This window comes from Aptenodytes patagonicus, chromosome 4, assembly GCF_965638725.1.
Source record: "Aptenodytes patagonicus chromosome 4, bAptPat1.pri.cur, whole genome shotgun sequence".
NCBI lineage: Eukaryota > Metazoa > Chordata > Aves > Sphenisciformes > Spheniscidae > Aptenodytes > Aptenodytes patagonicus.
Window position 1 is genome coordinate 71,304,286 of NC_134952.1, and position 14,806 is coordinate 71,319,091.

Genomic DNA, 14,806 nt, shown 5'->3' on the forward strand with positions numbered 1-14,806 from the left:
TCTTTTCCTGAATAAACAATTTAAGTTGGGTTTCTTTGCACTGACTAAACTGCTCTAAATGTGGTCCAACTTTATTCTATATATACTTTTTATTACTCCTCAGTGCAAAAGCCCTAATAACCAGCTAATGGGAAAGTTTCCTTGTAAAATGCAAATCTAACTTTTCGTATGGGGGCACCTGATTCCCTCTCCTTGCTAGCCTACACTAAGAGAAATCAGCGCACAAATTTCCTAGCATGGCACAAAGCAATCAAGTCATTTTTAGGACCTAAGTGGGTCACAGATAAAAATTGGATTCCAGGATAGGACAAAATAGGAGCTTCCAGATAGTCAGAGAGTGGTGAGTTGGCGGTGGAACTAAACGTCCTTCCTGAGTTACGTTGTTGTTGTCAGCGTGGGCTTAAACATGCTCACAGACAGAACCAGGCACGTTCCTAATGTTGCTGACATTGTGTAGCCAGTAAGTTCTTTTCCTCAGGTGCTACGCTCACTTTCAAATAGGACATTTCCTGAATAGACTACAGCCCCTCCTGAGCATTTATTCCTGCACGGATGGTATTGTTCAACATGAGCTGTGCTTTAACCAGTATAGATAAGTTCTGTAAAAGGCTGTGTGGACTCTCTTTCATTTTAAGCCACACTTACTTCGGTTTCAGATCAGCAAGTAAAAACAGGTAGGGGCAAAATTAGAATGGTTTTAAATGAAGTAGGAATTTCTATAGTGATTCCTCTGTTTTATTTAATTCTTGTTTCAGATTTTTTTCTTCTGCACATATGTATAGGTGTCTTTCTTGAATAAAGTCTGAATAAAAATTTACTAAGGGCATCAGGATTTTACCTTTTACTTTCAAAGCTTAAATGTAAATTTATCATGGCTTTTAATGAGTTATATTGTGAGTACAGATGTAAAGATTTGACCAGCAGAAATAAACCACACAATAACCTAAGCTGTTAAACGTTATTTTTAGTTAAGAATAAACGCTATCTTTGAAGGTTCTTTATGCTTTGACAATCAAGAGTTTTAATGGTCTGTATGAGATGGATAGCATTAGCAAAGACTTTGTGGAAAACTATAAGCAGACAGCCTTTTAGAATGGGAATACATTACACGGTGTTTGACAAAGTAGAACCGTTGTATACTTTTATTGCAGTGCTGCCGTTATTAGAACAAAGAGAAACCTCTTTTATATAAATATTCTCCAAGGGTAAAAAAGAGAGGTAAAAACACATATAACTAGTACATTCTCTTGACTGTTTTATTCCCGCCTCCCCCCCCCGCTGCCCCCCCCAGTGATTTAGCAGAGTTCTAGTAAGAAGGAGGGGGAGACTGAAGGAAAAAAAGGAGATTGGAAAGAAAGCTGTCCTTATGAGATGCTAACATGTTCTTCAGGAAGTCACCTGTCAACAGAGAAAGTTATTCACTTTAGCAACTATTGTCTTTGTGCAGTGAAGCTGCTGAGTTTTGACAGTTTGTAATGTTAGTGCTATCTTTGGATCCTTTTATGCCACTTTGTTTCCCAAGTCTCTAGTATTCTGTGTCAACTGCTGCTTCCCTTTAGGGCAGCATTTTCTGACAGTCTATTCTTAACTGTAAAACGTGGCTCTTCATTTCCCATATAGGATTTTCTCTTTAATTTATTTTTCTGGCAATAGGATTTTTATTTACAGTATGGTGTAATTTCTCAGGAGGCAAATATGTAAATTCAGAATTCCCAGAACCTGTGGCCATAGAGGTTTTGCTAATATAAGCCATAGCCATATAAAACCTCTAGAGCGGCATGGATGTTAAACTGGCTATGTGACGGCCAGCTAAGTCTGATAGAAGTGTCTGTTGAATCCACATAAAGGGACTGTAAAAAAGGGTCTCTATTTGTAGCCATGTCCAAGCAGTCTCCAGCTGAAAATTCTTTGGTTCTGAGTTTCAGATGTGCCAGCATTAAATAAAACATAACTAAATCATCAAGTGAACTCCAGAGGAATATGCCACCATTCTTCCCCCAAGATAATTCAGGCTGCTTTTATTTGTATTGTGATAACTCCTACTGACCCTGCTCAGAAATTAAGATCATTCTTTGCCTACCACTTTAAACTTATGTATAATGAAGAGAGAGCCCTTGTACCAAAAAGCCTGCAGAAATGGTGCTGAAACAAACTGGATTGCGAGGCCAGGTTCTAAATTACTTGACTGGTCATAGTGTCCAGTCTATGGACTGGACACTTCATCCCCCCCAAACTGGGATGAAGTTTTCCTCTTGTTCAGTCTATGCTGATGTTTTGTGATAGAAGGAAATACTGTAATTATTTTGTAAACTTTTGTTTTTGAAGCATTTCTTTTGAAACTGATACATAACAATTTTAACCTCTAAAAACTACTTCCCTAGCTCTGAGTTGTTGAAGGCGTTGGGTTTTTATAACCGTACACTTGATAATGAATAATACAAAGACCCATCACCCTGCCTGTGTATGACTTTCTGTTTAGCCACAAACCAAAACTAAGTGGCAGTGGTTTGACAGGCACTTTTTTGGTATTATAGTCCTCTCCACTTCTTTTTTAAGCATTTTGTAGGATGGATTTCCGTGGTGAAAAGACTGACCAGATGTAATAACTCCCAAAAGGAGTGTAACTAAACCAAATAAATATGATTGCTGAATTTTCCCCTTTCCCCCAAAAAAAACCCCCCTAAACCCAAAGTATCAGAGAAAGCTGAAGGCAGCATCTTACCTAGAAGTCGTGTGACACAAGTACTGAATTCAGGACTCTTTTCATCAAAGTGCTGTGACGACTTTTCTATTCCTCGCAGGGAAGCATGTTTGTAGGATGATTTGAGACTCTCTCCATCAAAGAGCATGAAACTGCATAGAACAGGTACTGTCTGTGGGCAGTTGAGCATGGTTCTGCTAATCTGGCTTTCCTTCTATATTTAAGGTGGCTTATTTTTTTAAAGACCAAGCATAATGAGTTCTTGCAATTTAGCATGAGTTGTGTTGTAATTAGTGCTTTTCTGTCAAGCTCTGGTTCCCTAATTTTTCAACACTCATGAAAGTAAGTTTGTATTCACTTCCTCTCAGATTGTATTATGATAGTAGAAAGGAATCACCGTATGCCATGAAATAGAGTAAATATGAGGTTTTGTATAGAGCATTCAAAGGTTACATAGAAGAATTAACATGGAAAATATGTTGTGCTAAAATTGATATACTCATTTAAAAGTTAGGGGAATGAAGGCTTAAAAGTTCATAGAGCTGTAGGCTTTTACAAAATGTCTTGTAGCATTGTCCAGAAGCTTGTATGAGAATTTACAGTTTCCGTATGGATTATTGATTAATAAATATACATTGTGCTGAATTTGCAAACCTTGGAGTACCTTTTCAGTACTTGAATGTAAGAGAGGATGGGGGTGGTATTTGAATTTTATGGATAGGGAGTTTTTTTCACGAGTCCTGAATTTTAACAGGAAGGGAAGAGAGTAAACTGTAAATCTCATGAAATGGATCAGTCAATATCTTATGAACTTTGGTTTCATAAAACCGTTTTCTCATCTCAAACTACTTGCCCATGTTTCATAATCAGGTTTGTACTGTGCCTAGTGGTGGAAGGCAGGAAATGGGACTGCATTCCTCTAGTCCTCTGCCAGTAAATCCATAGCTGTCAGATGTAACTTGCACCGACTATAATACCCAGACTGAGAGAACTGTACTTATAAATTAACCCCGTATTTAATAGTTTCCCTGGTGCTAATGTATGTTGGAGAGTCTAGAAAAGAATCCCAGAATTTAATTATTGTTAGTATCACGCTGGTTTATGTTCTGACATAAACCAAATTTGTATCATGTGCTCCCAATAGTATATGGATTTACTATTATTGTGTTATTGTCTATTATTGTGGTATTCTCTGGACCTTTGAGATGGAGACTTAATAAAAAGAATTAAATACTGTTGTCTATAGCAGCAATAGTAATAAAGAATCAGACTAATCCACAAACGGAAACTCGGCATACTGAAAAGGAAGATTATCGAAGGAGTAATCACATTGTTAATACTAATACCAAGTTAATCCTCTTGAAATAATAAGCTTACTCAAACCCCAGCACTGGCCATGAAAACTCAGTGCCTGAGTGCAGCTTGAGACCTTTCTTGAGATCTGAGGAGCACGTGCAGGTGTTACAGGCTTTGAGAGTGCCAGAGGGCAAATTTCACAGGGCTGGACATTGCCCCATGTCTAGCTGACAGTAAGTGGTGTCAGAGCTGGCCTACACTTGAGAAACACTGCCCTTCCATAGACGTTACGAAATAATGATTGCTTTTCCTCTGCATGAATGATGGAAAGGACTTGGTGGTTTATCAAAATATCATGCTTAACTTCCATCTCAGGATATTTCTGTTTTTGAAATAAGTTCAAAGGTGAATGTGCATTTAAGAATCTTATAAAACAGCTGAATGTTTGCATAGGACTTCTTAATTAACCCCTCTCAATTGCTCTGTGGAGTCAATTGTACTTTAAAAGGTAGGAGGATTAAGAGACCTTTCCAAAGAATCACTTGCAAGCCATAATGTATGAGGGACAGAGCAGTGCATGAATCCATGGGTCCTTTATTATTAACTGGTGTAAATTGGCAGCTGTTTCCCTGATGTCTGGTATTTGGAAATGCTAAGCAACTTGAGTCTAGCTCTACCTTCATAGACTGAACATTTTCTGAGAAGAAAGAAGCCATGCCTCTGATGCTGGACAAGAAAAATCTTGTGCTTTCAGAATGATAATGCTGGGACTGGATCTGTCCCAAACTTGCATTGAGCTATTTGGAATTTTTCCCTTATTTTGTATGCTTTGTTCCCCCATTGGAAGCTGCTCCATAATGCATAACTCTACTATTTCACCTTGCTGTTGTGGCATTTAAAAAATATATTCCAAAAAGCTGCTCAGGCAAATGAAGATTCCTGGGATGGTGTGCTGTTCTTCTTGGACAAAGTGGGACTGGCAGTAGATTAATTGCTGTAAGCAGTGGCTTTTTTTTACCCTATCATGGAGTTGTAAAAGCAGCAGTCTTATCTTCTTTGCAGGACTGGAAAAAGTAACAGTCTGTCTTCTTTCCAGCAGTGGGAATTATTTTCCTAATGAGTTAAATGGGCAGAAGGCTTTCAAGGACTTGCTCTGCACCTCGGAAATTCTTCGGTACCATAATGCTCTGTTTGACACACAAATGTTCTGCCTCTTAACAAGAGACAGCTGAGAAGTTATCTCCCTGAAGATCTGCATAATCATCTTGAAAGCCAATCTGTGAAACTCCTCATGTAGTTTCCTCCATCTCTACCCAGCCTATCTAAACTGAAAGGGAAGCAGAGCTTCAAGGGGTAAGGATAGAAAAGGTGGATTTTTCCTTATGACAGATGTAGCTCTTTGGACTTCCTGGCTCGCACCTCTGCATAAAATAATAAGCCAAGGCTAATATTATGAGCAAGTGTTTTCTCTAAATGAAATACCTGGAGAGATTCAGTGTTGGTCAGGCTGTATTTAAGTCTAGACATTTTGTATTCCTTTTGACTTTCTGATGTTGTCATTCCCTCAGGCAAACTGATTTTGTTGGCAGTGTCCGCTCAGCAGCTTACCCTTTTTACAGCTGGTAGTTGGTTCATAGGAAAGCCCTTGTTCCTTGTTGGACCCTTATGATAAGAAACAACATAACAGCAGGTACAATTATTTCTGTTTTCCTTCACTTGGCTTGATGAAAAATCTGTGGTGAGAGTGATAGGGAAGAAGGCTGGAACCTCTGAGAAGCAGATGTCCATTGCAGGTAATTAATGCATGGATCTGGCATACCCAAGAGTTTTATAAGGGATCTGACACATGTCGGGATACAGCTGACTGCTTTCCCGGAAGCTCCTTTTCAGTCAAGCATACTTACCTTTTGATGTATCTGTAACTACCGCTGGGTACAGAAGTCTCAAAGTAGGAGTCAGATAACTCTTTCCTTGATTTATGGTGGGAGGGATGAGAAAGGATGTAATGCTCTTCAGGTGAACAGTTTGCCTTTTCCTCCCATTTATGCCTGAGCATGGTTTGATCCAAATGACATCCCCAAAATGAGCAGGAATCTTTCAGGTTTCTGTCACTGTTAAATTTCTTATAGAATTCACAACAGATTAATCAGGACATGTGTTTGCAAGTATCCCTGGAGATGTTGCTCGAGAGAGCAATAATGTTTGTGCTTGTAGTAGACTTTCTGCACAGCAAGTCTTGAACAAGCTCTTATGCTATTTTCTGATTGGAATAACACTTCTGTGGCTTAAATGTAAAACAGGAAATCCCTTACCAATTCTGCAAATTAAAGTGTCTTCAAAGTAGCTAATAAGTGTATTTTTCAATGGTCTGAGGTACAAGATTAGTATTTTTTCCAAGCTTTTCGGAACGCCAATCCTTCCCTTCCACAGTGTGTAGTCTAGAACTTCTCTTCTCAGGAGCTGCCTGTATCACTGACATGCCTATCTTGGTTGCTCAATGTTTGAAACTGTTTTTTTAATTAAGGACTTCATGGATTCTACAGACAACCCTACCAAATTATTTTTAGGGCTCGTCTACCGGATCAGCTGAACACTGAAGGAGAAAACAGCCTTTCTCAATGCAGGCTGAAGATCTTGGGCATGCAACACTGTTGGTCATTGGTTTGGGGGTTTTTTTTCTGATCCTACTGCTTTTTTACCCATTTTTCCAAGTAACCTGCTATCAAATCATTTAATATAGGATCATCTTTCTCAGTGGCTGCCTGTCAATTTACAACTGTATTTCATATAGTAGACTACAGTTTTTGATCTCAGAAATCTACCCTGGAATATGACCAGCCACTAAAATGACTTCTGGAATTACTGGAATTCTTGAATTCCTCAAGCTGGCCAATTAACAACTAGCGCTGGTTTTCCAGTCTGCAACACAGACACATGCAGCCAGGAATAACAGGATCTATTTTGTATTTTCTGTTGTGTATGCTACTTCTGCCTACTAAGTCTTTCTTCACAAATGATCAATTTGTGTCAAGTACCGTGTGAGAACATTTGACTTCTTAACATTACAAAACAAAATTCTGGTTGATTTGATCTCATTTTCAGGGTTTTCTTTTCTTTGGGAAACAGGTATTCAACAAATAAGCTCATACTTTTAAGACTAATTCTTTCCTTTCTTTTATTTTTTTTAACATTGTAGTTTTTAATTAAATGAAGCAATTGCTTAGTACGTACCTTTCAATTTAAAAAATGACAGGCTAATTACTTGTCCATTTTGCATTTCTGAGACATAAAACTTTGGCTGTGAAATGGAATTACAATTTCTAGTATAAAATATATTTGATGCTTTCAGTTAGAAGTGATTGTACTGACATCATGTATTCTGCAAGGATCAAAATGACTTTAAGAACCTTCCTTTTCAGATTAACTTTTGAGGTTTTTTTTTTCTTGTCCGGGGATGTGAGGTACTCAGAGTGCCCTGACTCCCCACCCCCCTTTCTCCTTTAGAGGATAGCATGCGAAGAGATCTATCTCTACCTCCTTCCTGGGAACTTGCTAACGTGTGCACTGATGCTGATAGGGAGTGCTGTACTGGAAGATTCGGCAGCTGAGGGTAATTGGCCCATGGTTGCTTTAACTGTACACAATTTAACAATGCCATTCAGTCTCCCTAGGGTAATCCAGGATAGCTGGAAAGCACCATGGCTTGTCAGAGCAAGCAGGCAGCTGGCAGCCAGGAGGATCCAAATTCTCGTTCTGCTTCCGCTATCCACTCCGTGTAGGGTCTGTCTCATCACCTTCCAGCATTAGTTCAACACCTGCGCTGCCTCCCTGCACAATGAGCGTACTGCCTGTTTAACCACCAGCATCGCACAGCCATTTTGAGTACTAACTTGTTAAAGCCTAACTCGTTGCTCTCAACGCATGCATTGTTATAAAAACATACAGTCCAACACAAAATATAGCAGAGGAAGAAATTGGGGAAGAAAGCACACAAATAATGAGCAAAGAGCATTCCTGAGGAAGTGAAAATTCCTCAAACGTTGTACAAAGCTGCAAAGAAATGAAAGCGTTTGGTCCACCAAAGCTGATGCTGGGAAGCCGATGCTCAACAGACTAGAGGAGACAGGAAAGAAATCAAGATCTTAAAACATTATACAAAAAGTTAGACTGTATACAAACATTTGTTAGTCAGTGATGGAAATGGTTAAGAAAGACTTCCTCTGAATATTAAAGGAGTTGCTATTTTGACAAAAAGCAAGATTTTTCTGTGAGGTGAAGGGGAATTACTGCTGTGCAGCTAGATGAACAGAGCAGTCTGTGCACAGAACAGCTGCCAATACTGCTCCACTGTCAGAAGAAAGAATAGAAAGAGCAACAGAGAAGTTAAAAACAGGGCAAAAACACAATAGCTGAATTGTTAAAAGCCAGTCAGATAAACATTAACAAAGCATCGGATCATATGTTCCTGCTCATGTATTTGTTTTTAATCCTTCTCCTCAAAACCCACTGCTTCCTGTGATGAAACCAGAAGCCCAAATTATGTCTGCCTGAAGGAGGTTGATGAATCTTTTAATGCAGGAATGGAACCTCACTACTGGAGTATAGGGTATGTAACACCTTTGAAAAAAAAAGTACAAAGGATTCAGGCAATAAAAAAGGTAAAGATCAGGAAGTAGCAGTGGGTGGCTACATAAAGGCAACATTTGTACTAACTGTGTGGAAAGTGTTGCTGATGATGCAAATTATACAGGTGTCTATAGTTCAGTATTAATACTGTAAAAAAGTTATGAAAGTTATTATCAAGGCGTTAGATTGGTTTTATAGAGGGGGCAGGTGTGAGACAATGCAGCATCATGATTTGACCCGTGAACGGGATTAAAAGTGAGAATGAAGATTAAGGTGTTTGCTATCTTCAGTGTTTCTCTGGATGCACTTCAAGTCATGAGGGGTGTGTTACAGAAATAACAAAGCAATAGGGTGTTTCCTGCATAAGATCACTACTGCTATTAAAAACTATAAGAAATAACTGCAGGGGCACTGGAAACATGACAGGGAAAATCAGTTAACAGCTGAAAAGTTTGGTGTGATACGATGGTATCTGATGTGACATTAGGACCTGGATTTTCACTGTATTCTTCAAGTGCATAGAGAGAAATATGGGTGAGTTAGAGAATGTGATGCTGGATGAGCTAATAGAGGAACCTTAAACTCAGATTGCATAGATATTCTTTTCACTGGCAACAGCAGCAGCTGTTGTTTCTTCTAGTTATCGGACATGTGTACCCCTCGTTTTCTAAAACAAAAAATGTAACTTTCTATTGTACCATGTTCTCACCCCCTCACTACATGAAATCCCTCCACCAGCTAGGAACTCGGCTTATACTCTCCTCTCTTTCTAGCCTTCTATTCCAGTTATCAAAGCTGGACAATCCCTGAGTATAACTGGAAGACACATTTAATTGATTTTGATCATTCTTAGAAAACTGGATTCAACTTGGACAGTAAATCCATGTAGTTGGATTGCTATACTTACTATAAGTGTCAAGAAGATCAAGTGGTTGCAACTAGGAAAAAAATACAGAATATTGAAATGCCTCAGCCAAGAAATAACAGAATAAGAAAGACCCATGGAGGCACCCAGGGGGCTTGATAAGCTCTGATGGTTCAGCCAACACTGATGTTAAAAAGAGATACCTCTTAACTGTTAAGTGCTGCAGAGAAATTGACAAAATTACAGTATAATAAAACATTGCGTTTGATATCAAAGTGAAGCTTTATCCAGACAGTGCACTAATAGTATTACTCTCTGGAGTGGAAGGTGATGCATAAAATAAAACAGACTTGAGAAGGCTGTAGGCAGTGCAGGTGAGAATTCTTCACAAGATGGCAAGTGCCAAGTGGAACATTTTAAAATCAAATGTGGGTGTTAGAAAAAGATTAAGGTCTGAAATCATGGGACAGGAATAGCTACAGAGAGACTAGGGACAGGCCTAGAAAAAATTAAGGGCAGGCCAGCCCCAGAATAATCACTGAACGAAGGGCAGGACGCTATATGAGAAACATGCCCACGATGCTCTGAACAGTGCAGTAAGTCCTAGCCAAGCATGAATGGATACACTGTACTGACACAGTGAGACAAAAAAGCTCAGAGATCATCACGGTACGCTTCGCAAGTGACAACCCTCATAGCAGCAGTCAGCTGAGTGCAAGAAGGCATTCCTGTGCCCTTGAGTCCATTAACATCTGCTTGGCAAGTCATGGCAGTGACTCTGACTACTTACCTGGCTCAGACCTCTGTTTGCTAGGAGGAAGGTGAAAGAAGATGACTTTCATGTCCTCTAAAATATAAGGCATCAGATACAAGTTTATACAAAAGTTATGAATACTCATTATAACTACTCCTTTTACACCACAGCACTTGTCATTTAATAGCGTGCTGTCAAACTGAGATGTCACAAAAGATATACAACAAATACTTTGGTATAAAACTGAATTTGCATCAATTACATCTGACAAAGAATGGAATGAGCAATGTATTTTTGGTAGGCAAGTAATTAGTGAGAAGTGGTTTTGACAAAAGGACTGTTTTACAGCTCAGACAATTAAACTATTCAGTGTTGCTCTAACTGAGCTGAAAGGAATGCTCTTTTCCCATGTCTTGCCTCCAAAGCCATAAGAAATACGCAGCAGTGCAGTATTACCCTCCGTACACAACTCCTCAGTTCACACACCTGGAGTGTTGCTGTACAGACTGTGTCTTGATTTTCTTGTTTTCTTGCCTCTGTTACTTTGTCCTGCCATTGTGGCCCCACCTTGCGTGTTAGGTTCAAATTCTTTTTTCCTGTTTGCAAGCTTGTGCCAGGTAGCCTTTTCTGTGCCAGCGTTCCCATTGGCATGACTCTTCTGTTACTCTCAGAGGGATTTTAAGATGAAAGCTCTTGGGGTGGGGGAACTCTCAGATACTGACATAATGAATGGTATATAAGTAGTTGGGATAGATTCCAAACCAGAGGAATGCAAGTTAAGAAAATATTACAAACTTTTCAGGTATAAATATGAAATGTTTAACACATTTTTCCCTTTCACCACCAAATGCCAGCACAAAGTACTTAACATCTTTTCCATTCATTTCAGTTCAACACATTGTCTTCTTGAAAGCACGCATCCTAGAAACAGACTGATTTCAGTAAAACGCATAGCAGAATAAAGTTCAGATTCTCCAGTGCAGTGGGACTTTGACTCTGGTAAGTGCTGTAAAGATGATGGTATTCCATAGCTGAAAATCAGGTATGTTGGCTTGGAGGGGCACCTGGTGATTATGAATGGATTGATGCTGGCAGGCATGCTTCGTGCAGGTTTTAATCTTGCTTCAGTTTGTTATTTGCTCATCGTGACTTGTATTGTTCTGAAGTCAGGGACTTGAGAAGGGCTTGTCTGAACAAGAATGTGCTACATTAATTACTTGAATCAGCTTATAAACCTGCAGTGTTAAACTGTGCAAAAGGGTGTGTGGAAACACTTGGTTTGTTTTTTGGCTTTGCTTTGTTTTTTTCTTTAATACATTGTAGGCGATTACCTCAACACTTGCTTTCAGTGCAATGCTCTGGGAAAAGACCAATTGCCATCCTTGAATGAACACATAAGAAATTTTTAGGTAGAAACAATGGAAGTGCATTGCCTGTATGCACAGCGTACACTTGCTGCTAAAACACGGTGCTCAGTTCTGGTGTCTGTATAAAATGGAAATTAATAGAAAGGAGGGTTGAAACAATGGGCTGCATAGATTAGGCAGAAGACAAGCTATGTGAATCTTATAGAATATAATGTACTTTATTTCTCAATAGGTCTATCAATAAGGCTGGAGAGAGTTTTATTACATGTAGATGTCTTTGAGTATGGAGATACGAGATACGTTACAGTAGGGTGAGAAGGATGGACTTTTTGATCTCAACAGGAACCTAGCAGTATCTTGGGGCTGCGGAGTGATGTAATGATCTTGCTGGCTACTGGAATCTCTTAGACAAGTTTATTCCTCATATTGGAAAGAGGATAAGATGGTTCTTCTTGCATTGGTATGTATGGAGGATCTGAGTAGCTGTGCTTCACAGGTCCTGAACATGGATGAAACTCTTCTGCCTCCACGTCGAAATAATGACTGCAATTAATTGTCATGTGTCGGGACTTCAGTCAGGTGCCTGAAGCAATCCTTCTTCCTCTCATGCTTAACTTGATTTCTGGCATTTTTGTTTTTCTTTCTCTGAAACATCCAAGATAACTTAGAGTTGTAGATAGCATACTGAATAGGGCAAGCAAGCTGGGAGATGGTACAGAGGCCCCTCCCAAATGCCTTGACTGTATGCCCTACTAGTGTGTTCACAGTGATCTTGAATGCCTGAGCTAGGGGTTTTTCCACAGGTCAGACTGCTAGGCACCTTTAAAAATGTTTTAATCCACTTTCCTAAGAAAACAAGGTTTATGTAGTCATGTCTGGTTTTGGCCTCCAATAAGCTCAGAAGTTGTTGGCTAGTTTTAGTGAAATGATAGGAAAATCATAGTGTTAGAAACATTAAGCTTCCATGGGTTTTGGGCAACTGGGTTAATGCAGTGACAGAAGTCGCGTTCACCAGTGAGAATTTTCTCTGTGGCAGACATTGTAGTAGACACCAAGGAATCCATCCGAGAGATACATATTTCTCAAAATCTTTAGAGCCACGATCCACGGAGCTACTTATTCGCTCTTGGCTTTTTATATGGTATCTTTTCTGGGATTATCTTGGTATATCTCAGGTAAATTCCTAATCTTGCAAGGCTTTCAGGTCTCATTTTTCCTGTTCTCTACCAACAGCATGGCCAGTCCTTCTTTTTAAGGGCTAACGTTCTTGCTTTAATTGGAAGCTTTAGACACGTTACAGGTCATTTCTGTAATATGTAATTCACTGGCATGTGAAGGGGTCGGGTCTGATGATCTGGCATTGTCCTCAGGCTTTATTTAATTTGAAGCAAAAGCTCTCCTATGCAGTTTACCTTGGCTCTGCACCATTGGTTATACAATGGAACTTTCTCACGTAGTTAACAAAGCCTGTTCTTAGAGTAATATCCATCTTGTGATCCTGAAGTACAATAAACATAAAAATCTATTTTCGCAATGCAAAGGAGGTCTGGATTTATCAGGATTGATTTTTTTAAATGGAAATTTCTCTATTGCGTCTCAAAGGTTGCAGCACTTAAAAGAAGAATGTGCTATATTCTAGAAAGGTTTGGATCTATCAAGGCAAATTCCCTAACGGTAGCTAAAAGCATCACTTAGTACCATGTCTACAACTGAGGGGACAAAATAACTGTGATAATCATACAAGGTGCTGCTTTTGATCATAAAATGAAAATTAACCAGCTGAGGAGCTATGACCTTTATGTGCAAAACCAAAGTAAAAAGAAGCAGCTTCATATAAAATCTTTGTCCTATTCACTGACTATGGATGTTTCACTAGCATTTCAATCCAGTTTTCAAATTTACTCCCTGGCCCTATTTTATTTAAAACACATTAATTTTACTCATTCATCTGTTTTCTGCAGCAAACTCTATGATGGCAATTTTGGTTATTTGAATGACTATTTTTAAAAATATATATTATATTAATTGCTCTGTGAGTGCTACCATTTATCTTTCTGGATGAAATTAATCCATTTGGTTATTATGGCTTTCTAGACTGATAACTTTTGAATCTCATGGCAAAAATGTCTGTTTTCACAAAACATGCTAAGCTGATACAGAACATCTAATTTTCGCTGTTTAGAAAATATTACTTTCTTTTTAGAAAAGAATATGGGTGAGAAAATGTCAGTAAATGTGTTCCAGAAAATCATCACCTAACGCGTTACATAAAATCTTCTCTGGATCCTAGTAAAACTAGCAAGTCATTCAACCTTGGTTCACTGACAAAACAAATCATTGTCAATTCATTTACACATTATCTTCAAAATCAGTGCAATGAAATGTCATACCAAACCTACCATATATAATCTCAGGAGAAAATCAATACAACACATGGGCTACAAAAGCTATTAATGTAATAGAAAAAAGAGCATGTGATCCTATCACTACAGAAATCTTGGTAAAGATTTTTAATGACAAATATCTGAAAAATGCTGGTTTTCTCCTTACTAATTAATAAAGACTCAAAGTGGAGTAACATTCAGAAAAAAAGTGTTTTCATCTTTTCTCTGCTTGCTAGCCCTGGGACTCCATTTTGATATTAAATCTGTGCAACTAAATCTGTGTTTCTCTGACACCCACTGATTTTAGAAAGGATTCCATGTAGACAGTATAAAAATCCATCTTCCTTTACCTATGGCAATACATAAAAGATTTTTATTTTATGGGTAGCCTCTTTTCCCTGCATGATTTCACCAAAGATTTCCAAGAGTGGGTATAACTGACCAGTGCACAAAAATTTCTGCTGGTGGCCCCTCAGAATAAAACGAGAACTGTCTAAACTGGGTTAATAGACAAGTTTGGCAATCAATAAAAGAATAACAAAGAAAACATTTTCCTTTCAGTTTGTAATATGTGTTTCAGGGTTTAGTGTGTGCTTTCAGGGTTTGGGGTTTTTCAGTTTCATGTAACATTTTCATATAGAAATTAGGGTTACAGAGAAAAGGAATATTTCAGTACAAACACCTTGTTGAAGGCACTGAAAAATAGTTGGGATTTTCCTCAAGTCCGACGAATATTCTAAAAAGAAATACACATTCTTGAAAAGCGTTAAAGCAAAGAGGGCTGCCCATATCCCACACAAATGTACAGCCCGT

General features: G+C 38.7%; 1 protein-coding gene across 6 annotated transcripts in view; it reads left to right on the top strand.

Annotated features, from left to right (window-relative positions):
- LOC143159783 (uncharacterized) overlaps nt 1–14,806 on the top strand; it is a 64,887-nt gene that overhangs the window by 17,379 nt on the left and 32,702 nt on the right. For 5 of the 6 annotated variants that reach the window (XM_076337156.1, XM_076337159.1, XM_076337160.1 and 2 more), the window contains exon 6: nt 11,132–11,241. In XM_076337156.1, coding sequence (XP_076193271.1) covers nt 11,132–11,178 — 47 coding nt within the window. In that variant the 3' untranslated portion in view covers nt 11,179–11,241. Of the gene's footprint in view, nt 1–8,525; nt 8,642–11,131; nt 11,242–14,806 lie in introns of those variants that run through there. The other variant, XM_076337161.1, reaches the window with a different exon arrangement.